At 33.7% G+C, this 26,933-nt stretch overlaps 1 protein-coding gene across 11 annotated transcripts in view; it reads left to right on the top strand.

Moving 5' to 3' along the window:
• Positions 1–26,933, top strand: part of mmd (disintegrin and metalloproteinase domain-containing protein mind-meld) — a 476,847-nt gene that overhangs the window by 123,037 nt on the left and 326,877 nt on the right. For all 11 annotated transcript variants that reach the window (XM_076112972.1, XM_076136870.1, XM_076112975.1 and 8 more), the window contains one exon: positions 13,128–13,262. In XM_076112972.1, the coding sequence (XP_075969087.1) occupies positions 13,128–13,262 (135 nt within the window). The remainder of the gene's footprint in view (positions 1–13,127; positions 13,263–26,933) is intronic.

Below are 26,933 nucleotides of genomic sequence, written 5' to 3' on the forward strand. Positions count from 1 at the left end.
AGTATAGCACAGTAATAATAGCACGTCGTTTGTAGAATTAAACCAATCTTTGGTAGAGACATCTTTAATAAGCTTACGTTCCCGGGAGGAATGGGGCCACGAAATAAGCGGGATTTACTTGTTTACCAAAATAATTGCTTAAAACCCGCTTTATTTTTATATTAAGACACCTGTAACGAATAATCTCTAGAGAGGATTTAAAGTCTTATTGTTTTTAAACGAGGTGCTGTTTTCTGATGTTTTCTTAAAGTGATTGTTGTACCTAATTTTATGCAGTGAGATTTAAAAGTGGGTCATCTATCGGAAATGTTGAAATGAAAAACTTGTTTTTCTATAACTTGATTAGTATTTCTTTGAGTAGAGAATATTAGCACTAATATTTTAATCCTTGTTTTGCCGACGAATTGTGAATAAAAGTTTTTCATCACTTCACATAAAGTGGTTACTATCACACATGGTATTATAAGTTGTTTCAACATTTTGAAGAGTATACAATATTTGTAGGTTGTTTTTAGTAAGTTATAAAAAAATATTAATACGTGATTTTTAATTTTTATGAGTTTCCCGTTTGACGCCGTTTTAATGGCCACCAACTAATTATGCAATCAAAAGGAGTATTTTAATCGTATTACGAAGACAAATACGAGGGAAGTGGATCGGAATTAAAACATTATATCATGGATCGTTTGATGCAACCGTATTAATCTTGTTTACTTCAGATTTCAGATTAATGGAAACGATGCTATCAAGAATTTAATAGCTTCAAAAACAAAGATTTTTGTTTACTTACGTCACGACATAGATCAATGTGGTTTATTAGAGCAATAATATGACGATATTTATAAGATAATGTTAAATAGAGTAAAACTTTTTGTTCATTTTGATTCAAGTTAAGGCATGAGAACTAATAGGCAAAATTAGGACCAGAATCCTTTTAGATTTTGGTTTAAAATTCTACGGAAATACTTTATCCCTTTGAATACAATAAAAAAGTGGTCGATTGATCTATACTGAATAGTTATTTTATAAGACGTCGAATAGTTTTTAAGGATTATATGTTACTTAATTAAAGGCACGGACAGAGCCACAAGCAAAAGCTAGTAGCAAATAAAAAAACAACTACTGTGTAGTGAGTACTCTAACAGTATTACCTCAAAAAGTTATATAACACGGCCAAATTCCGAAGGTCAGTTTTCAGTAGAGCTCTGAACACTATAACACATTTATAACTTGGCAAGGTTACATTCGTTTGTAGGAAGTTGAAATCGTTACTGTGTTTTATTTCTCGCGGCGACGGATAACTTGCTCTGACAAGTTTTAGAATAAATTTATTGAATTGTTTGTTATGTTTCGTATCGATTTTGTAGGTCTACTCTTCTTAAACAAAACAAATTTTGAATGAAAAATCTTAGACTTTTTCATTTTTCTACAAAGAAATGTACACTTCTTCTTTGGTGTGCTTAATTTTGTCCCTTAAAACTGTCGGTTAGGACTTAATTTCTGATAAAAAATAGCATACAAAAGTCATTTATGTAAGCACCTAAATTAAACTGTAAAAATGTAAAAGGCGGAGAGTGTTTTAGAAAACCTAAGCTATTTTAGTTGCACTAACTATGAGATACATAAATAAATCTTCAAAGTTAATTAACACCATTTCCTTATCACAAGAGTAGTTAGCAATTAGAAGACTGAACTTCATTGATCAATACACGTGGCCTCTAAGCCTCATTACCATTCGAACCGAAAAAAAACTGTACACATTTCTTCGAAAATTATACAATACGTTGGTAAGCCTCACTTTATTTTAAAAACAGGCTAAATGTTATTGAGTCGTCCGCGCAACAGTCCTCAGACTCTTTGTTAAAAAACAACACGAATGAATTCTTTTATATCCACTAAAATAATGAAAAAACCTCTCGAGATACACGGCAGACGTTTTAGTCATTTTTTCGCGTATTTTTAAAGCGTATTTTTCGAACAATAAGAATTATTTTTGCGTTCTGTTTTGTAATAACGGAAGTGATATGGGATGAATGTTTTCACGTTAAGTTCGACAGTGGCAACATTAACTATTTTTGAAACACTATTGTCATAGTGACAATCGACAGTGTTTTGTTAATTTCAATGAATTTTGAAACTGTATATAATTATATGAGAGAAAAGACAAAACACTGTATAGTGTATACTTAATCATACCTCATACAACGTTTAAAAGTAAGACAGAAAATATATATTAATGATTTCAGCATATATGGGTTATAACCGATTAGTAAAAATATAAAAGAACGGTCGACCTATGGATGCCTACCTGCTAATACTGCACAAAGCTTCTTCAGTGTGATTCCCAATTGAAGCAAAATTATCTGTTGCAAAATGTGTTCAGTGTTTCGTATTGGTGCTAATACTTTTTGTTTCATATTTTTAATGAAAAGACAACATATCATTAATACTAATATTCTAGTCTAACAATGTACTGACAAAAAGAACACTCCAAACTATTCTTCACGACATAGTTACTATCTAAAGCGTTGGTAAGTTTCAACTACCAATATAAAAATCTTTGCAGTCACCTTCTTAATAAATTAGCTTTTCCAGTGTTAACTGGCACCCTGCCAGCCGGACTTACACGTAATCAGTTCTCCATCCAGCACTCTTGGCTGAAGGGGTCCAAAATGAAGAAAAGTGTCAAGAAAACTTCTAGCGCAGTTAATTTGAAACTTTTTTGCTAGTAAGCTTTTTGTTTGATGAACTAATTGCATTGTCTTATTAGGGGGTTAATGAATTTGTTGTGGAAATGTTACATGGATTATCTTAATGAGTCATGAAAGTATAAGAGTATATCATAACTTTTTAACTCTCTAAAATAGAATACGGGAATTAACGTCGTCATGTATTGTAACTTAAAATGCTTAACGTTTCGGCGCAGGTTCCAGTCAGCCTGCGACCACAGCGAGTGCAACCTGCGCCGAAACGTTAGGCATTTTATACATTAAGAGTAAGAGTATACTTTTGCAGTGAGTGTTAAAAATTACATTTTATAGTCAATGGTGTATATTATGTAAGTCGCCACTAAATTGTAAGGCTGAAACGTAGGTAAGATGAAGGTAAAGTCTATGGTAAAGAACAACTGTCTTGAATAACTAATATATCCACAAATCTCTACGTATCATTAAAGCACGACGACAAATTGCTGAATTGGTACAAGCTGGTGAATACAGCTGACTAAGAGCCACTAAACATTGACACATTTTGAGAATTATTTTCTTTTATTAATTACTTCCTACATACATACAAAAGATCAAGCCGTCCATAGCGGTTAGTCAGAGATCAAATAATTGAATTGAATTAGTTCTTTTGGAGTGTAAAACGCACAAAAAGAAAAAATATCTTTAGCTAGTTATACTAGCCGTTCTAGAGCAAAACGTCTGAAACCAGTCTCACCAGCCATACATAATAAATTGTCATCGAGTTCTTCACATCAAGATAGCAAAGTTCATGGTGTCCTATTATGGCTCCCATTCATAATACAGGGGCGTAGGGGAGGGTGCGTGACATTGCATACGTATCTACCCTGATTTATTACATAATATATATAAATCATGGAGCCTCTGCATCATTCCGTCAGTTCATGTCGAAATATATGAGAGTACGACCAACTGCTCGTCATGGAATTTGGAGAACGAATGATGCTTTCGTAGCTTTTTTTTTGTTAAATGTATTGATAGCTGAATTGTGAGTTCTCGTAGCTTATGCCAAAAGGTGGATTATGTTCGGATTCAATCACAAACTAGAAGGAGCTTGGTCTTATAATGCAAAAATTGTTTAAATCTTGTTTTTCTTTAGTTTAGATTTTGTATATATGTTACTGTAAAAGCCCGAACGATGGTAAATCCTAAGATTTTCCGGTATAACCTAAGATTTACCAACTCGCAATGGTAAAAGTCCGAACAATTATTTTAATTCGAACTTTTACCTATACTCACTTGATGATGTCGAGATGTCGCCGGAGCCCCGCTTCGCGGGGCTCCTCCTTCTGGGTGGTTAAAAAAAAATAACCACGAAGGCTAAGGTGGGAGCTTCGCTTCGCTCGCTCCCACCTTCGCCTTCTAACCTAACCTACCCATGTCGCTTTGCCCAAAACTCCTTCTTTATAAATATGTCACAGTATATAATTATACCGTGAAATAGTTATAAACATAGTTATGAAGGAGGATTTTTTTATATATCGTAACATAGTTTTTAAACTCTGGCTTGTTCGGACTTTTACCATTGAGAGTTGGTAAATCTTAGGTTTTACCGGACAATCTTAGGATTTACCACAGGTCGGGCTTTTACAGTAACATATATAATAGTAATTTGTGTAATTATAGTTTAGATCTTTTAAAAACCGTTATCTAATTTGTCTAGTAATATGTTCACTTTCTGCTATCTCAGGTTCAAGACATAATATTATTATACTGAAGAAAATTTGCTTAAACTAGTGTAGTTTTTAGGCCAATTTTCATTTCATTTGAAGCAAGACTATCGGAACGGATTGATAGTTTCATAAGTTCACTAATTCAGAGTTAGAGTCAAGCAAGTCACCTTTAATTGCTTGCAAATCCTTATACTACCTTATAGTTTGAATAAAATCTGTGAGTGAAGAGCCAAAATATATATCAACATATTAGATAACCCCTCCCAAAGCACTCACCATCTTACATTCTTAAAGCAAACTCTCAACGGGTTGCAACAAAAATAAAATCTCAATTACAGAATCTTTGCAAGTCAAACATTTGTCAGGTGCGAGCGCCCGCCTCGTGTTGGTCTTACAACTTCTAATGTAATCGTACACACATTACGTTGATTCCGTTCCGTTCCAGTTAATTGAAATTGTTGGCTCCCAAGCTTATGTAAGTTAGAGCTCATTGGTAAATGGCTATCGGAATGTTGTTAAATCGACTATTGGAATTTTATGTTGGACTTTTAAATTGACTGCGGTACATAAAGGGTTAGATTACTTGTAATATTGGTAGTATCAATATGATTTATAAAATGTTGTTAACAAGTTTTTTTTGAAGACAGTCTCGTGTCGCATCATAACTATATGATTACCGACCTATAATTGCTTTAAAAAAACTGAGACAAATGTTAACAAATTATACAATAATCTTTACATATAAAATTACTTGTAATTTGTTATACATTTAAATGCACAGTAATGTAACGATTCTTATCATTGCTCTTCACAAGCCGCCTTCCGAATCAATTCGAATTACTACGACTAGTTTTAATAATTTAAAAGACATCTATTTAGTTACGGTATATCAAAACCAATTACTAGTTTAGACTAATGAATACATAGGCTTACTAAACATTATTCAAGCGTCCACGCTTTACCAGCTACTTAAATTCGGACCCATTAATTCCTAAACTACGTCTATTGTCATCAAAATCTAAGGAAACAGAATATTAAGTGTAGCTGTGTCTTGAGTTGAGCTATGAATAGAACTCCCACTCATGTCTAAGATGTTTGTCGTAATGGGATTATGTCGGATGTGGGTACCGGTGCCTAATTAATGAACAAAGAAAATAGTAGTGCTTCCATCCGTGTGGCTTGTAAACGGTAGTGTTAGTTTGGCTGTTTTGTTTTGTATAGATACATTGATAAATGTAACCCTTTAATGTCCCACTGCTGGACAAGGGTCTCCTCCCGTAATTAGGGAGGGGGCTAGGCCTTAAGTCCACCACACTGGCCAAGTGCGGGTTGGGGACTTAAAATGGATAAATTGATGATGAAATTTAATTTGGCGAAAAATAAGCTGTCTGCTTTGGTAGTAGAAGTGGTATTGGGGAACCAAGAAGATCTCGGAATTATTTTGCATTACAAGATAAAAGTTGTATGAAATTCTTTTTCAACCGTTGTTTGTTAATATTTTTCATACTGCACTTTTATAAGACCCTTATTACTGCGGATCGCTTGCACATACAGCGTATATTATAAGACTAGCTGACCCACGCAACTTCGCTTGCGTAACATAATAGAAAATGGGTACATTTTTTCCCCGTTTTTGTAACATTTTTGACTGGTACTCTGTTCCTGAAGGTCGTAGCGTGATGATATATAGCCTATAGCCTTCCTCGATAAATGGGCTATCTAACACTGAAATAATTTTTCAAATTGGACTAGTAGTTCCTGAGATTAGCGCGTTCAAACAAACAAACAAACAAACTCTTCAGCTTTATAATATTAGTATAGATTCGTCAAACTAATGTAAATAATTTACAATCACGGATCAGATTATTAACATACTTCTATATTTTTGTAACAAACTTAAGGTAACTCGTAAAAATCTCAAAAAGCCAACTCTAACTGCATGTTACCATCACAATCTTACAAACTCTCACCTGTATATAACTACAATATGACAAATACAATATTAAACGCATCTCAAACCGCCGAACTTCGATTTTGTCACAAAAACGATACTGCTGACTATTTGGCGGGACTAGCAAAAACTAGGCGAAGAGCTCGGAACTAAAATGAGCGGCGATAAAACGTGCTATCTGAAAGATCTTGAACTAAGTTTAGACAGATAGTGTAGATCTTGTTATGAGGGATTGATTTTTTCTGGTTAGAATGTGGATGGAATATGGAGTTTTGTTTGAAGGTCATTTGGTTCTTTTGTAGGTTTTTGGAGTAAAAATTAATCTAAGCTGTTGACAAACAATTATGTAGAGGGTATAAAAAATCTATTAAATTTAAAATTATAGATCTTCATTTATAGCAACATAATGTCTTACCTTTACCTGCGATTTTTTATGAAAGTTCATATAAGGCAAGATAACGATTTCAAAGTATCCGATGCATAAATCTCTGTTTAAAAACTATTTTATTCGTTTAGTATTTTAGCGTAAAAATGTAAAATACATTCATACATCCATCCACGCAAACTTTCGCGTATAGATAATTATGACCGCGCGCGCTTGTTTGCAATTCGATATTAATAAATGCTTCTGCTATTTGTCTTAATACTATTATAACTGAGCCAGCCTTTATTACAAACACCGATACAAAAAATAATTGTCCTTCAGCGTTCTGAAAGTCGAAGGTATAAAACATAGTCTGAGATATAAGCCAAGTTTTCTCCCTTGTTTTGTTCTAATACATAGGTGTAAGGCTTGCTACACACATATTAGTAGCTTACACGAAATTTGATTTATTACCCATTTTTATAGCTGTTATATTACAATTTAGTTAGCTCTTTGAAGAATGTTTTTTATTTAGTGTGTGTAGTTTTGTTATTAGATCATTGATAAGAATTTAAGTGGTCAATACGAATGAAACATTGCTTTGGATTTACGATTTTATTTACTCTTGTGCTGCTGAGCTTGGAGCTGCTGATAAAGTGATAATTAAAATGTATTTTTTCATCCTGATATAGATCTTTTCTTAAAATTTGGTCTAGTTGGCAGGTTATAATGATGGAAGAAAAGGCCTGGGTTGTAATGGAAAGATAGACAACATCTACAATTGTTTCGAAAGGACAGTAAAAGAGCTGTTTGTAGAAGCTGAATTGTTCTAGATATTCTTAAAAACTAATGAAATGTTCTATCACGTTTCTCTTGACTATTGAGAAACGAGGTAAAGGCATCCAAGATATTTTTTTATCAAATCTTTTTTCTTATGTACATATTTCATCAAAAGAATTCGGACCATTTTATCGAGAGTCAATATTTAGGGACGCTAAATCATCCGACGTATACTAAACAAACATGATTGATCTATATTTTTTGCTTTAACAAATAAACGACGTAATGGCGTAGTATTGGAACGCCCACCGTCTGGGTTAGCGTTTGTCCCTTTCTTTTTAACCTATATTATATATTTCTATCTCACTCTAAATGTCTTTGTAAAGGACGTTTTTGAAGTTATCAGTTGTAAGTTCAGTTTCTTTAAATTCATTTTTGAAACAGTGTTGGTCTTATTTTGACTATAAAATACCAGACCTACATTTTGACAAACTAATTTTTTTAGCCTTTTTAGTACGCACAATAGCGGTATTAATGATTATTGTTGAAAGTGTTAATATATAATCAATTAAAAATTGCAATGCTTGAAAAATGCTGCTAATTTTGTCACTGTAAGCAATAAATTATTTCATAATACTTATTTGGTATCGTTGTCAAAATTGTACAATAAAAATGATTTCGTCGCACCCAGAATCGGCAGTACTATACATACTCATCTAGAAACATTAAAAAATCCGACTAGTCATTGAACAGAACAGTTGTCTTGCCAAAACTTTCAAGCCCATTCCCAACATCACCAAAACGACCCAAAACAAAAACCTCCAGATATCGATTTCTCATACATTCCTCAGTGCTTCAAGACTTTCCTCATTTCCACCAAGATGTGAAGTTTGGTCAGCAGATATGATTAATTCATCAGCCATACGTCTCTTGTCGAGTCAGCAAGAACGATTTGCCTAACGACAGAGAATTTCGGGCCTCTTTATTTCGATGAGGTCCTTTGTATGCGTTTTCTTTGCCAGTTTTAGATTCTACATTTTATGTTCTCGATGTAACGATTTCGTTTGTAGATTTCTGTCTGTTGTTTTTGTTTGGCTTATCTAGGATATTTATTTTCATGAGTGGATTTTTTTTATTGTTTTCTATGTCTAGTGATAGATAAAGCTAGGCTTTTCAGAGACCTAGAAATATGTTTTTTATCTGATTTTTTTACGGAATATCAAAGACAGCTTATTTAAAAATGTAAAATTCCGTATTTTCAAGCTATAACTATAACTATGGTAAAAAAAAATCTTATTCTGTAGTTTTTTCTTATCACAACTATTAATACATATTGGACTTATGATTTATGAAAGAGAGAAAACACATTAATAGCTTTTTAACTAAAACAAGTTTATAGTGTGTTTATGAATAAGAGGGTTAGTATTTTCTTATTTATTTCATTGTGTCAATTGTGATAAATACTTTCGCTACCCATTTTTGGTTTTGCATTGTTTAAAACGTTCAGTAGCCAGCAGACTATTACTTACATTTCTATTCCAAACGCTCTATTTTCATTTAATAACTTCTTTCAACGAAGTGACATCGGAACTTGTGATAAATTGTCTAAAACAATATCTTCTATTCTTTAGTTCATCAAAGACAATCTTTCATTACTCATATCACTTGTGAAAGTCGTGTTCAAATGAAGATAAATGTTTCTTTTTTACAAATTGTTTGTTAACTTTCGTAATTACAAGTTTTTTCGCACCAGATTTTGTGGATTTGGTACTAAAATCTTAGCTTGGTTGGACCCGATTGATCATGTTACTTTCGTAATTAAATTAACTTTGACTTTCATTAAAGTTATTGTTACTTAGATTTCTGTTTTAATGTTTTCTTGGTCGAAACCAAAATGTTTAGTCGCTTTTATTTTGGTACTTTGATGCTAGATCGTTATTTAAAAAAATTGTACATTTATCATCAAGGTAACCCATAGTTGGCTAGCATGGTAGGCTCAAGGCCTGATCTCTCTATTTTATTATTATATTCGTATCGGAGAAAGTCGAAACTTGTTTTCTGTCTCAATTTCGTAATCAAATAATTACATTACACACACATCGTCCTTTATAGATCAGTCACTAGCTTAAGGAAATACACTTAATAATATGACATAATACAATAATTAATACTCAAATTCAATTTCAATAGTGTAGTTTCCAACAATAAAATTGTTTCCATTCCCACCATCATCCGAACATTTCATCAAAAGGGTCAGTAATATCGCCTGTATTCCCCCAAAACAATTTTGTCCATCCCAACGCTTTCATCATTGATTGTTGGCTAAATATTATGAAAATATTTCTCTTGGGTCGACTGTAAGTGTGCAAAGCAGTTGGACAACAATGTCTTAGAGGCCGTAGAAGCGACCTTTCCGAAATCTTTTTTTATCTGAAGGTGATTTTTGCCAGAGGGTCGTGGGGTTTGGGGTATGGGATGAGAGCTCGCGGGTTTGGAATTTTGTAGTGAATTATTTGTGTCATATTATAGATTGTTGCGACTTGTGTATTAGCAACACTTTTGATTGACTTGACTTGTTTAGGTTGTAGAAATTATCGAATAGATCATTTTGTTAAGGTTATTTTACATTTACATTCTACGTCATTGTCTTATAAGATGTAATTGCAATAAAATCTTTATTGAGTCTAAAATAGGCTCGAGGCGAAAATTAAATTTTGCACTACTAAATAATTATAATTAAACCCTAATAAGACCTTTCTATAATTTCTTCTGTCATAATTATTACTTACCGTTTCATAACCTCTCAAGCGCCCGGCCACCGTGTCACGGTTGAATGTGCTACCCCCGTCAAGCGTCCCGCCACCGTGGTACGGCAAAACGATCTTACATTAAAAAAACGTAGAATTTAAATGCTAAAACTATGTTTATCCCTTTCAAACATATTTGACATTGAAGCTGATGAAACGAGACGACGATCTAATGCACACACTTGAATAAGAGGTTGATATAGGCCAGAGAGCACCTTAAACAACATCTGACCCAACGACATGTTCCTTTATGACCAATATTGTAAATACTTTTTTTAACTAATTTTAAAGATTTGAGTATATTTTACAGTTGGATTTTAATGTCATTATTCATTAACTACACGATAAGACCTTCCGTCATATTATTTTTTTATGCCTAAAAATATTTTTTAGACTTTCTTCAAACACATGCCTAAAGCACACAATATTCAGATTAAACCGACTATTGTACCACCACTATCAAATATTATTTGTGGTTTATTTTTTTAATATATAGCAAATTTTATGTAGATTTCAAATATATAAGGTACGACTAGGGTGTTAGTATCAAAATATGACGGAATCGGCGCTTAAACGCCAACCGCCAATTCAATTTCGCGCGCCATTTTTGGCCTGGACGCTTAACGGTATATTTGAATTTTGACGTGGGGCGCTCGAGAGGTTATATATACTACTGACCATTAAAATTTTGACAAATTACGTTTTACGGCAGATTTTAACAAAAACTCAAACATAACTCCTTGCATATTTCTCTATCACACACAGTTCACAAACCCCGCTATTTCTTACAACTTAAGGCCACAAAATCCAAGCGTCCAGGGTCCTATAAACTGACAATACAATTACAAACAGGCCACGTTTGATATCGTGCCGCGTGCGATTGATTCAGACAATACACCTTCACTTCTATACCAAGGCTTTTGACGGCTAACTCGATTTGACGTCTTCCTCCGTTTGTTTTGATACAAAGTGTTTCTGTGGAATTTTGGAAGGAATCAATCTTGTTTAGTGTTGTAGGGATAATTAGATCAATATTTTTTAAAGAAATTACGACTACCGTAATAATTCGTTTATAAATGAATAATAAGAAAAACCTTGTAGGTTTTTTGAGGTTTTATCGTACATACATAATAGTATCACGCCATTTTCTCATAGGGGTAGGTACAGACCAAAAAACGCAACTTGCGATGTTATAGCATCATATTTCAGGGAATGATTTTATACTCAAAATAAAGAAATACATAGAAAGGATAGTACATACGAATACATAAGATGGTAAAACAATCAATAGGTTGGTATATATAAGTATATAGATATTCAGATAACCAAACCTGTGGTGTGGTAGTAAATTTAAGTGTACGTTGAAATATAACTAAAAAAAACTTATCCATTATATCAAACTAATTGTTTCTTATCGCAATCAAATATCAACATCAGACAAAAATAAAACCATTCTATTTAATAAAACGTTCTCATTATTGTTCCGCCATTAAGGATCGATAAACTAATTTCCTGTGAAATATCTGTACCCAAAATAGAATTCATTATTACTTAAAAGCTTTTAAAGGAAGCACTGTTCTTGGAGATATTAAAATATTTGATACCTTCTACTTTATGTCAAAGCTTGCTTAAAGGTCACGAGGCAAGGGTTTCGTAGAAAGAGAATTCTCGATAGCATCGAGCTTCATCGGCGAAATGTCAAAAGTTTGACAGCGTTTAAAATAATATAGTACTCTTTAAAAATATATTTGGTCGAATTGTATTGGCGTTTAATTTGTAGTGCGATTCTTTACAGTTAAATTAGTTTCCACTGTATATATTCGCACTACGAGTGCCAAATCAACGGTTAGTTCCTATGGCACCTGCTAAGGACGAGTTTCCGTACCAAATATATCGATAGCTAGTAGGTTGTCGATAGTCAATAGTAATAAAGAATTGCGCTAATTTGGTTCTCTGCAGACTGCAAAGAAGGAATAATTGGTAGTGATATGGTTAAAAGCCATACCATGTATCGTATAGGTGACGTCAGACCAATATGAATACATAAACAAAAAGCTTAAACATAAAAATAGAAAAAAACTTCGAAAAATATCGTAACAAAAAAATATTTCAAGAGACCAAAGACTTTCAAAATATGTGAGTTTTTTCCAGAAATTTTCCTTCTTATTCAGAAAAGCGTTCTTGGAATTTTCACTTTCCAATTTGGAATTTAGCCGTTTCTATGTGAATGATGGTAGACAAAGCAGTTGTTTTGTTTTTGTGGTCGATCGGAGACGATTTCCAGAAGACATTTCGACTGTGAATAATTCTATTATTATGGCTTGTTTGTCACTTGATGAATTCGGGAGGGAAAGTTATTGGGGAACAATCGTTATTTCCTCGAATGGGGGAGACTTATTTTCGATTAAAATTTTCGAGAGGTGTGTCATTGAATTAGTAAATGACGTATAGATCTGTGCGGTGAGAAAATAGACAACGCAATAAGCGAGTACTTAATTGTGTTTTTAATCAATTTATACTTACTCTATCTCTAATAGTACTGTACATTTGATCTACGTGTATGTTTCAATTCTTTATAGTGCATTTAACAAAGATGGCTACTGAATTTATTTTGTAGGATCAACTCACTTTCAAAAACTTTTACTTCCCTTCAATAAAATGTTAAATACATGAAGTAATAAATGTGCTACCTGCTACGAATAATTTTTTTTATGAAATGTATTCATGAAACAATCGAAACAGGTATTGCGTATTCACCTCGGTCATAAGATATGTCGTGTCTAATACAGTATATGTGTGTTGTTGCAGGTGAGGGCGACCGCAGGGGCGAGCGGCGACGCGGCGCGGGCGCAGCGGTGTCGCGCGGCATGCGGCGCCGCTCGCTGCTGCCGTTGCTGCTGCTGGCGCTGTTCCGCGCGCACGGCCTGCACGCCGCGTCCGGAGGTAAGTGCTATCAAAACAATTAATTTATTTTACAGCAGTATCTTGTATGAATAATCAGTGTACTTTCATGGATGGAGCGGTACTGCAGATCGTAATTGAGGAATTGTCGTAAAGGTATTCAATATGTAATCGTCCACAAAGATAAATATCAAGCTTTCCTTATTCTGTACAATCGGTCGAGTATCGAAATTTTGACATTTAGAATGTACTGTCTAAATATTTCTTACGACACCCGCCAGAGGCGCTGATCAGATTTTGATACAAAATTCCTACAGCTCGAGCTCGAGCTACAGAACCTAAACAAAACCAAGTCTCAAAACCTAAAACACTGTACATCGTTACGCTAACCACGACTTCGTTGCATTACCGTAACACGCGCCATGACGCAGCTTAGATCTGAGATAACGGAACACATTAGCTTTAACACCTGCAACTATTGTTCACTGTTATTGCTACCCTTTGTTTGTAAGAAGGGGAAGAAAATAGGGAATTGCGATTAGAAATAGCTGTTAAGTTTTGTTAAATAAAATTGTTACTATGACTAGTTAGTAGAGCACAATCGGAAAAAGTAAACTGTTAGTAATATCTTTTCCTCATTTTTGTACAAAAAATTGTGTATTTTTTCGAAAACACAATTAGGAACCAATTCGGAAAATGTTTGTTCAATATCAGAATGTAACTTAATATTTCTGATTATTACAATAGCAGCGTTAAAAGTATGGTCATAGCTGCCTTGGTAAATATCCTATTGGTTTATTCAGATTATTAACTATTTCTTTGCCAAATGACTTTCAAAATCAATCACGTTCTTTTCGTACAAGAATCTCAAACGTAGCATTTATTCATACAACACATTTTCAAAAATTAGCGGGAATATTTCGATTGCTCCACTAAAAACTCAATAAAATCTTTAAACAGTAACCCTCTCATTTATAAAAATATATGAAGTTATAAAAGGCCTATAAAGTGTTATGTTTCTTTCACTCCTTAGCGAAATGAAAAAGAGAAAACATAATAATATTATAGTAGTGTTTTAACTAAAATAGGTTTGTAGTGTGTTTATGAATAAGAGGGTAAATAATTTAACACTTATCTACTACAAAACAGTACTAAAAACAAGTCTTACAGCATCACATACAAGTCTCGTGAGTGAGTCTCGTCACTCGGTCCATCTATCACCGTCCAGTCCCGGCCGACACATGCGCTCAACCAACACAATTTACTGTAGTGCATTTATTTGATAAAGCTTCTAGACGTGGATGTATTGATAGAGGATTTTTCTTCGCCTGTCACTTTACAACAACGCTTTAGACATCTCTTACGTTGCTAAACTTGAAACAAAAAGTATAATAAACAAGTTGAGAATGTTTGACTCCTATTTGATTGTTATGTGCGTAGGTATGTATGAATATACCTTCGTTTCTAAAAGTGTCGGACATGATACCTAATTCTGGGATACAATTGAGAAATATCTATACTAATATTATAAAGCTGAGGAGTTTGTTTGTTTGAACGCGCTAATCTCAGGAACTACTGGTGCGAATTGAAAAAATATTTTTGTGTTGAATAGACCATTTATCGAGGAAGGCTTCAGGCTATATGACATCAGTTATAGTACAAGTTGCGCGGGTCAGCTAGTGCTTTAATAAAAAAATAGGAAAGACCAATATTAGTTTGCCCGATTTGGTAATTGAACCCGAAAGTCTTGATCATCAATTGGTTGAACTGCACTATTTGGTTCGCCCTTTTTATAATTCAACTTGGAATGTAGAATGAGAGAGGCTAGACCTTCAGTTTACTATGCTGGTCAAATACTGGTTATATTTCATAATTTACTGTAGTACATTTATTTGATACAGCTTCTAGACGTGGATGTATTGACAGCGGATTATTCTTCGCCAACAACGCTTTCTAAACTGTTTTGTAGGGGATGAAGTGTTTTTGATACATTTATCATTATGATATTGTCCTTTTTTCGTGTGTATTACTTTACTGGTTTCTGCCTGCGATTGATTCCTCGTATTTTTTGTCAACGTTAAAATTTTGTATTGTTTGGTAAACAATAAGACAGATACATCTAAACATATTAGTTTCGATTGAATTTATCTGCCAGGCACGGATTTTCTCTAGATATTTCTCTTTTATATTTGATACAATATACAATATTTTAAACATTGCGGTAGTAGAGATCCATCTCAAAGTATGACGGAAATAGTACATTAAATTAATACATGTCTTTGTAGATAACGCAATAGCTAGTAATACAATTAGAAGACGTTAGAAGATGCCTCTATCTATCCCGAAAATCTTATAAAATATACGTATTTATTTCTTACAAAATATTATTCACGTTTCCCAAACAAATATGAATCAGGAGATCTCCCACTAAGCGTGAACTTCACAACAAAACAATAAAATTCAAGTTTTCAACGATTCTTGTAACATTGCCAACGTTGGAAGTAGCAAGACGGCAAAACGGCAAACAGAATTTGTAACACGTGTAGTTGGCAGGTACTAGGGTTGTAGCCTTCCAACCTAACGGGGTATGAGCTTCGCATCTGCATCCGTACAGTTATGTACCTTTAGTACGAAAGACATTGACTTACTTTATGAAATAGCGTTTACTTGTCCACGTAATTGATGCAAAAGTATGTGAATTTTTTTTTTAATTGTCATAAATCTAGATCTTAAAATACACTCCAAACTATGCGTAAGGTCCCAAAGTTGAGTGAAAACTATATAAGTCCATATCCGCATCCGCTTTTGTTAAAAGTTTCACATGAATTTAAATATCTAGTTACATTTCAGTAGCTATTTAAAAACACAAGATACCGGCACTTTCATTGTCCCATGAATTTACTTGAAGCATCATTTAATGAAAAATTTTGGAGAGCTAACGCACGATCATAATATAACAAATGCCAAAATCTCCATTTTACATCCGTGCAACAGAAGTGCCCAACCCTGGCAGGTACTAGTAACTCTAGTAAGTACTGCATTTGTCACTCTCACCACAGGCAATGCATTGAAACAGTTGAGAATGCCTGGAAGCCATGGAAGTGAAATATCTTGGTCATATAGATAAACTAGTTGATTCCTGCGTCGTTGCTCACGGATGTCGGCTGTAACCAAGAATTCACTTGGAGGTCTGAACTTGGCAAGGCTTGGCTTACTTGCTACTGTGTAATAAACCACACTGGAATATCCGTACTAACAAATGTAACAGGAACTAAAATACTGTATTTTAGACTAAAACTATTGAACCAAATTACTTACAATTTATATGAGTGATAAATGATCCAGTAGTGGATAAATTTAAAATCTAAATCTGTTTGAGGTAAGAAAATTTTGATAGGGTTTAAAATGTAGATAGAACTTCGTAAGAACCTAATGACTTTTAATCATTGATTCGCAGAAGAAAGCACTTTAGGAAGTCCATTTACAAAATTAAATCATTGAAATTGGTGATTGAACTTTCGTTTAAAATGGTATTTGTTCCATATTAGTCAAGCTCTTGACACAAAAACTATTCTTCCAGCGGCATTACTTCAATATCGTATAGTAACAAGAAACTTAAAGTGTGTAATATCTAGGCTCGGCTCAGGTCGGTGGAGGTTAAACACAAAGGAGTAATACTACACCTACGCGACACTGCGACCTAAGAACGTGTAATATCATCTTATTGTGGCACTTGTAAACTTTTTGACGCTAATATTCTGTGACAAAAACTATGTTAGACGAGTTTCTTTTACTCCTAATGTAAAGAAAACTAGGCTAGAGATAGTTTCTCAGCTCAGGGACAAACAAATAAGGTACTTATCATTTAATTAATGTATTTACCTTTAATTTTCAGTCGTGTTTATGACCCCTTGCATTATTATATTATGTGTACATGATGCGAGTGTTTAAAATCGTTGCGGGTGTTTAAAATTGACGCGATAGATAAAATGACATTGAATGTAAGAAAACAAGGGGATACTTTTTCAGTAGAGGTGAATACGGGATTATTTCTTCAAAATAAAAAGGAAAACAAAAAAAAGTCTAATAATACGAGCTAAGTAAAGATTGGCAAAATAAACATTTAAATAGTATAAGAAAAAACAAACGTAGGAGCTGAACTGCGTAAGCGTCTTAAATAAGTAGAAGCAATTTACGATACTATAACACGTTAATCCTACACAAGACTAATTAGTGTCTATAAAGACAGAAAACAGTACAATAAATGTTCTTCAATATTGAGTTCACATTATTTCAGCGTACATCAGCACTAAGACTGAACCTCCTCAAGCCTCCTCTATTCCATTTGTCAGCGATGTCACCGCACAGCCAGCCGCTGAAGCGCTGCAATTCACCACCCAGTACACCATTTGTTTGATTGGTCCAGCGCTGTTTGCGCTAAACAAATACAATGAATACTTTATTCGCGATGGTCGATTAGTTTAATGGCCGTAGTGTTGAAATGCTACCATTGCAAAAAAACTTTGTTGATTCCCAATGCTTGTTTTATTGGCAAAAACTGTGTTTTCGAACTTTTACGACTCTTTTTCCCATGTTTGAATTCCATCGAAGCGTTCTGCATAATAAATACTTTGGCCATAACATTGACTCCTAAATATTGCATGGAAACAATCAATCGAACGCGAATTGACGTCTGTATCAGCAGTGCAATTATTGACAGTGGTTCTACCACATATGCAGTCAGACAAAAACAATACGGTCCCGATTAGAATCGGTCTAAACAAAGAGTGCTTGAATGCACGCATTCGATTAGTACGTACGTAACGCAATGTGCTTGTGGACATGCGATTGATATTGGTAATACGGCAACAAATATTCTATTACACGAACGATTGGAATTAATTTAGGTAAATCGCATGTGAGCTCACGCGATTATGAGAAATTACACCAATTTGATGTTATGACGTCTGGTGAGTTGATGTATGAGGCAAATGATGCTCTAACGTGCGGTTGTTCACGTAATACAATATGGTTACAGCTGTCACAATAGGCGTCAATCTTGCGATTGTAAAAAATGGTCTAAAATTGTGAGTATTGATATGCAAATCTTACAGCTTGTGTATAACATATTTTAGTAGAAAAAAATTATACGTATTTTGAATGATAATTTAATAACGTCCAGTCAAAAGTGTGATATAATAAATTACTTATTGACTGGCTCAATTTCTGGAATATATTTTCTTCTTAATTCTGAAAATATTCAGACAATAAAAAGTAATAATAAAAAAATCCAGCTCTACAAAATCGTTAGCTAGCAAAAACAGGAAGATCCTTGAAAGATGTTGCTAATCCTTTCGTCAGAATATTTTTATAATTTTCTACTCAGATTATATCCTGAATTGTTTACTTGATTCAATAACAAAATCCAGGGAAGTCTGACGCAGAAATTTAATAAAGAACATCTCTCAAGGAGATCTCATTCCGAACCCTTAAATCTTAGTCATCGAAACTTTTATGGTTTGGTAAAGATGAAAAAAATCGACCAAGTGCGAGTGTGACTCGCGCACGAAGAATTCCGTACCATTTATACTAATATTATCAAGCTGAAGAGTTTGTTTGTTTGTTTGAACGCGCTAAGCTCAGGTACTACTGGTGCGAATTGAAAAATGTTTACGGTTGGATAGCCTATTTATTGAGGAAGGCTATAGGCTATATAACATCACGCTACGACCAACATGACCGACGACCAATGTTACAAAAACGGGGGAAAATATGACCCAATCTCTTTTATGTGATGCAAGCGAAGTTGCGCGGGTCAGCTAGTTATTTATAAATGCACCAAAAAGATACACGTTTGTTGTTTAGTACCGCACCTAAATATAATTTATTCTTTAATATTACATTTATTGTAATCGCGCTAAAAATACATCATCAGTGAAAATTTCAGCTGTCTAGCTATACAAGTTAGTAGCAGACAAAGATAGGAAAAACGGACAGCTAAGTTTTAGGGTATCTCTTACTCTTTGAGTACGGAACCCTAAAAAGAAGCCTGGATTATTACAAGGCAAGGGATTGTAAAAAATACGAAGGGATGATTTAATGTTATTGTCTCCGATGTGCGTTATTACTGAGTATTGAAACAAAGGATTTTTCCAGATATATGTCACAACTGATGTATGGTGTTCCATGGCGTTCTTTGTCACAGGAAACGTGAGCTGTTTGTGCCATATTATTAATTTTATGGTGGTTCAAAAGGAATTATGGGTGGTTTTTTCGTATTTGTGGTGTAAACTAGGGTTGTTACAATAATGGTTGTAGTATAATTGATCGTGTGTCACTAATTTGATGTGATCTCGTTGAGATTATAACGATTTAGCTCTCAGAGAATCAATAGTAATTTAAAACAATTGAAAGTTGATCTTTCAGTTACACTTTTATGATAAAAATATTGAACGAATGTTGATGAAATTTCGTCGAAGACCCGAGATTAAACATAATTAGAATCAACATTTTAAATGCTGGTTAATCAGAGGATGTTTTATTTAAGCGTGCAGAACAATCGTTACGATATGATTTGAATAAATAAATGATCCAAAGTAGTATACTTACTTTATATTTACACCCAAATCTATATATTCGAAATACTTAATATTATCATTTTTTTTTAAATTCTTTCCCTATAATAAAACGATCAAATACCAATATCAATTCAACATTATTCACACAATTCATTTTATTATTGCCAGTGAAACACGATGAAATACTACACGGTTATAACGACTGCCTTTGTGCCTGCCCACTGTGACGTCATCGGTCTCATGTGAACTGAAATCAAACGAACCAGTGAGGTGTGCAATACAACCTTCAATAATATATTACAAATTTTTCAGTTCCATAGTATCGTTTTTATTTGCCGTCTCTCTAGATTGTAATTTATTAAAGATTGGTTGATGCAGACAATTGGAAGTTTTGAATCATGTATAACCCCAATTTAGTCTCGTAGGGGTTGTATTTTAAAATAATGAGCCCATCTTGGGTTTATAATAATGCCTATAGATGCTAAATTTTGTCAAATTATAGCTTGGTTTGTGAAAGCATTAGACGAGACGATTTTTACATTCATAATATAAATATAGATGCTTAGCGTTATGAGGAAGTAAACAACACGTCATACTCGTTACACATAACAAGCTAAGCCATTCATACATCGACCCAGTTGTCTCCAGACACTTGTCTAAATCGCAAACACCTGACGCCCCACATTTTCCCCTAAATCTGAGCGGAAATTAATCAAACACCTTGCCATCCAAACACCATAAATTATCCAAAAGAAACACTGTATTACATAACACCAAATTTATGTGTCCCATCGCTGGGGCCCGCAATCGTCCCTTGCGGCACACCAGTCATCATAAATCCTTCTACACATATTTTATATTTTCCTGGTACGTGCTAAATTGATATTTACCCTCCACCTTGTATCAATGAACATAATTTAATACAGAAATTGCAAACACTACGGGAAAAGGAAAAAATAGGAGCACCTAATGAAGCTTTGTAGGCTATTCTTTTGTTTTCGCCCCCTACCGAAGTCTGAGGACTTATAAACTCCACGGTAAGATGTCTGAACAACTAATTAAAAGATAATGAAAAAAATTGAAGTGGGAAAGTATGTAAATTAGTTTGGAAGGTACTGCCTTAAGGCTGGTCCGAGTTAACAGCTAATTGTGGGCGGCTCTAAACTGGTTTGATTTGGCTTATGTTGTATATTGTTTGGAGGGGCGATAAATAACGAAGAGTTTTAAAATTCATTGAAAAAGCCGTTCCTTCATTTTGTCCTGTTTTCCCAACTTTGTGGAGTCATCGATCGTGTTGTGAGTGAGGTTGGTTTGCTTTAATCAAAGTAATATTTTGTTAGGACGCATCAGCCACCGCTTACACGTGTAAGTATATTTGAAGTGAACACACGGCCTTTTTGCCTTCATGTGGCTTCTGTATAGGTTTACATGTGGAAAGTTAAATACGTCTTTCAATTTTCATTTAAACATTATTTTAAAATATTTTCAAACATCTTGCCTATCCCCTGTAAAGATATTTTTAATCTTTTGCAAATAAGATTTCTCTAGAAATGACTTATTAACTTTACGAAATTTCCACAAATACTAAGCTTCCTTCATAATTTACTTGACCTTGTAACCGGGACCTTGAGTACAAGAAACGTTGACCACTGAGACGGGTCATTTTTTACACACGACTACTCGCAACAGAATGCGAAAGGTGAATTCGCTTAGCGAAAGCAATTGTTTGTTTATTCGACACGCTTACATTGCCAGGTTTTTCCTCGAGAATTTTTTCCTAAAAACATGTAGTTTATATAAAAAGGTAGTGAAATAATTTGAGTAGCTGCCTAGTGCGGCGATCTCTGTCCGGATGCGTCGTGAGCTTGCGCTAAGTAACCCGCAAGTTGTGGGGGGCGGCGGGAGATGAATTTATGTACTGTTTAGCGAAAATAAAGTGGCGAAATGTATAAGATTAAAGTAAAAGTGTTGCTAAAATCCCTGCTATGTTATTTAATTCTTGTACAGTATCTGTTTAAGAAAGAAATTTATGTTAATTATGAAGTTTTTTGACATTGCATTTTATGATTTTATTTACGTGCTTCATGTGTTATGTGTTAAGTTACATAAAAAGTAATTGTTTGATTGCGAAATAGAAAAAGACCAGGCAATAAATTTCGGCCAATTTAAGTCAACAATTCCAAAATAGCATTTCCATCACTCAGTAAACAAGTTACAGTCACTAACATTTTCATATCACACTTCAACTCTCAATTCAACGAAGGATATTAAAATAAATGTAATATTCTTTTCACCGCCTGTACCTTGGAGCACAGAAATACCTTCCAAGACGTGTCTGGACCACTGCCAGGAAGAGAGTGCGACTCTGCATGCCAAAATGGAATCCCAAGCATGTTTGCAATGATAACAAAAAAAAATTGACGCGAAAACTTTAAAATGTATGAGTCTTATTCAAATTTATGATTTTTCCTTTTTTAATGCGACTATAAATTTATTGGCCGAGGAAATTAAGGTTCTTTTTGAGTTTGCTAAGATTTATGGAACCGAGTATCTGCCGAGTGTTTTTGAGTTGAATTATTTTACTTCGAGATAAGTTTTTTTACATTTTAGTTTGCTAACTGTTAATGCTACTGTCTGACTTGAATACTTGCCTTGGTACGCTAATTGTATTTTTTTTTCTCTGCTTTTTATAGCAGTAAGTAGCGCCCGTATTTTTTCATTCAACATATTGAGAAAATTTTTGATGATTAAAATAACTTGACACAATAATTTTTGTGGAATACGGTTGGTGTATTCACACGTTTTTTTACTTGATCGGTCTTTGATAACCGAAAGAGGACCTTCACGTCTCTAATTAAATGATGAGGTAACAATAAAAACATCTTTGCTATAATCTAGAAATAAAATAACAAAGCTCAGTCTCAGAAGAAATATGAAAGAAATAGCGCCACCGGCTAGCTTTATTTATTTAGCTACATGATCTAATAAAAAGACATAGTATGATTGTTAGGACACTGTTAGCAATTATTCATTTTTATTGTCTTGATACAAAAAATCTTGTATACAATCTATTGTTACACATTTTCTTTCGGTACATTAAAATTCTGTTGTCTCTCTGATCTATCTTTGAAACTGAATTATAATAGTTTCTATGTTTCTTATTTTATTACTATTATTGTGATTGTTTTCGTCAGCAAATTTTCAAGTAAGGTCCAGATACTTAGTAGTTATAACTATTGAATATGTTTAGAAGACTTCACTAAACATTTTTTTAACCCATTACTGGCTACTGCATGGGGAGGGGTCTCCTTCCAAACGATGGAGGGGCTAGGCCTTGAGTCCAGCATGCTGGCCAAGTGCGGGTTGGGGACTTTAAGTAACCTTATAAACTAGTTAATGATAAAAGTCTAAATAAACATAGTCAGTATTGGTAGCTTCAATTCTAATACAATCTACCTGTTGAGATCCATTATCATATTTCACAAAGGAGCGATAGTTTGACCACCGAAGCCAGCAGTCTGCTCCAAGTTTTTCTCTAAGCGCTTAAACTACATTTCCCGTTCAAAAGTTATATTAACTGCAGAAATTATGAGTATAAAACTAAATAATAAACTGGAAAAGTTAATAGTATCTTTCGTATTTTTATTTCAAAGTATATAGAAGCCAGTGGAGTGAATATAATCCGATTTCCTGAACTCTCTTTTGCGATGCGAGGGATTAATTACAAAACAGTGAACCTAATAAACTTGGTATACATGTTTTAAACATACGACGAAGGATTTGTTATGCAACAGTATACTACTGCTAAGTGTAAGGTCTTTGATTGACTTCCCTATATAATTTAGATACCTTTTGGCACCACAGAAAGAGATTCGTTAAATATTTTGAAGTTTTTTTTGACCCCAGTAATGTTTGGAAAACAGACAAAGGTAGATTTATGATGGGAAACCCTTTTAGGATGATCATAATGTCGAAATAAAAATAGTTACAAAACGTCAATATACCACAAAAAAGCACTAATGTTACTATAATATGGGGACACAAGGTTAAGTTCATATGTACATTGCTCTGTAACCTTGCGAGTAGGTAAATGTCATGTAAAACAAAATATAAAAACAGAAGCAGCTACAAGTGTGAACCCTGGTTTAAAGAATGGAGAGATAGACAAATATAAACCCGGACTAAAGAATGTTGATAGGCCTGAGAAGGATCGCATTATTCGCGATTAAGTTAAGAAGGTCAGTGCAAGTATGAGGATTTTAGCCTTGGAGGCGGAAAAGGTTGCCGTTAGACATAATAATAACTCTCCCTGGCTTAATGTTGTACTTGTTTTCTTTAGGTTCAGTTTATATAATATTGTAAGATAATTTTCCAAGAGTTGAAAATTTAAGTTCGGGTTAAACCTCAATTGTACACGTGTAGATGAATTTGGTAATATATTAATGATCAACGAGCTATTAGCTAATGGAATAATTATAGATTCGGTGTATTTTACGTATATGCTTGGGCGTGTATTGTATATGATATATAGATAGTTCTGTATTGAACAGGAGTAGTATTATTCCCAGTAGTGGGCATAGAAAACTATAAATGATTATAATTAAGCGCTTGAATATAAAAACATTAACAAATCACACATTTTTAGTAGGAAGACTTTTTGCTCTATTCCGCCAAAAAGTTTTTCCGAATCAACCCTAATTAATAAATTCAAGTAAAAGTAATAAAAATTAGCAAATTATAACACATTAAGAATATAAAGGAAAATATTCTCTCTCAAAAGAACTCTTCCAAAATTCTAACAACCAAGAGACACTACAAGAAAGGTCTATTAATACTAACCACTTCTATCAACATACTACTTATTCTTCAATCAGATAACGCCCACATTATTCTATCAAGCTCATTTATAAAAGCAATAAAATATTTCATATGCACTTATCTGGATCCCTGGAATCAATTGCGATGATATTAATGAACTCAACAAGAGAAGATTTATCTAAGACGGGGAGACTCTCACGCATAATGTGCCAGCGTTCAGGAATGTTAATAGGTTTGGGGTGGTTCTTATTCGAGATGGACTCCAAGCCGTGGGAGAATAAAATATGAGCTTTTTTAGAACTAATAATGAAGTAGATTTGGATTTACTTGAAAATGAAGATGGGAACGGTTCTTAAGAAGATGGAGGACATCAATGATGGTGAGGAAAATTAAGTTGATGTTTGGGAAGAAAAAAGTGATGGAAAATGTTATATACGAAGTGGTTTTACAACTTAATTTGGCGCTGTATGAAAGTAAAAATATAGTTTTTTACTAACTTACTGGTATAGGCAAGTGTTCAAAGGAAGGTTAATTTTCTGTGGGAAGTGCTTCGGCAAAGGACGTAGGGAAACTCTGGATAGCAAACTCCGGAACCAGGGTTTCTCTGAAAACTGTTGTTGGTTGGTTGAGTGTGATTTTAGACGGTAAGAGTCCGACATAAAACCCGAGTCCTAAAGGCATAAGATTGAGAATAAATTATTTGATGATGGCTTGAACCATATTATTCATCTTATGAACTTTTGTTGTTTTTTATTACTAGGAATATAAAACTACAGATATAAAGTACTTATGTTCACTAATTTTATGGATCACAAAATATTTTATACTCTGATTTTACTGTACTGTACTACGCTCAGGATTTTAGTAAAAGTAGTAAGAGTTTCTATAATTTTATACTTGGTAATTTAGAAAATATTACCAAAGTAATTTTGTGTCATCAATCTTAAGTTTTTGAAGAATAATCATGCAAATGTATGTAAATGCGTACCTAAAGATTTAAAACTATTGTAATAACTTAGAAAACTCTCAGCCAAATAATTATTGCATCATTCCTTCAATGTTTCAAGCGAAAATACATAAAAACATTTAGTTTCGATGTTTGTCTTTGAAGAACATTTTGTTTTAATAGTTGTTGTTGAAAAGCAATTTATTTTGTTTGAGTTTCAATTAATATGAGTGGCTGTTTGGATACAGATAAAAATAATTGATGGACAGCGAAAAAATAATTTTACGACCAATTTATTTTTCTAGGCAGAATAAATCGCTTGGCTTTTATGTAAACTGCTATGGATTTGGCTTGATATTTTTAATTCTGTTGATATCATGACAAATCGAATCAGTTCAATAACAAATCAAGATGAATTTAAAGTAGGTATTCTAAATATTTCGAAAATTTATCGATTTCAAACATTTGATAGATTAATGTTCAACACTATTTAGAATAATAGTGAGTTAACAAACTAACAAGAAACTAATATCAAACTCAAAGAAAACGTAGATTACTCAGCAACTTGCACCCATACATCAGCTTCAACCTGAGCCAATCTCGAATTATCGCATCGACTGGCGGCCCCACTGGGACCCATTAATCAACCGATGGGATACACCGCGCAATGTACCGACTCCATTACCTTATTGTCTGCCAGGTGCACCGCTGTAGCCCGACATTTATCAAAGTTTTAAGATAAGTAATGATATTGAATTCTCGGCTCATTTATTATTATAAGCATTGAATGAAGTTCTTTGTGAAGCGCAGTGAAAATTGCCAGTAACGTCGCCACCTTGAGTGTGTCTCAGATTTATAAAGGCAGGTGCTTTCGTTTGATCATAGTTTCTGATGTTATTAGATTCTTTTATTTTAATGTGATGTCTTTCAATATGATTTCCTTAGGTTTCTTCGTTTTCTGTATGAAGATGTTTTCTGCTCTGTTTTGTGTGTAATTTATTGGGAATGTCGTAATTTGGAATATTATTTAGTTATGTAAAATTTTTCCAGATGCTTTATTATGGGTCTCAGTATTTGTAGAGGTTTCTTACGTCATTTCTATTACTAGGTTCTCCTTTTTGCTATTTCGGCACTGGTTGTAGTAACCTAGATTTTCAAAATTTTTTGTCTGTCCTATGTTTTTGCCGCTAGATCCTATAATCTGTAACATCCTAATCCTCGGCCTAAATAAAATGTAAATACTACTTGACATTCACGCCCAATATAAGCCATTTAGCTGTTGACAAAGTTTCAAGCTAATTATTATTCTACCCGCAGTTTCACATCATTCAACCAAAAACTCGCTTCTAATGTGAAGATAGGCACAAAATA

This window comes from Anticarsia gemmatalis, chromosome 4 (genome assembly GCF_050436995.1).
Source record: "Anticarsia gemmatalis isolate Benzon Research Colony breed Stoneville strain chromosome 4, ilAntGemm2 primary, whole genome shotgun sequence".
In the NCBI taxonomy this organism is placed as follows: Eukaryota; Metazoa; Arthropoda; class Insecta; order Lepidoptera; family Erebidae; genus Anticarsia; species Anticarsia gemmatalis.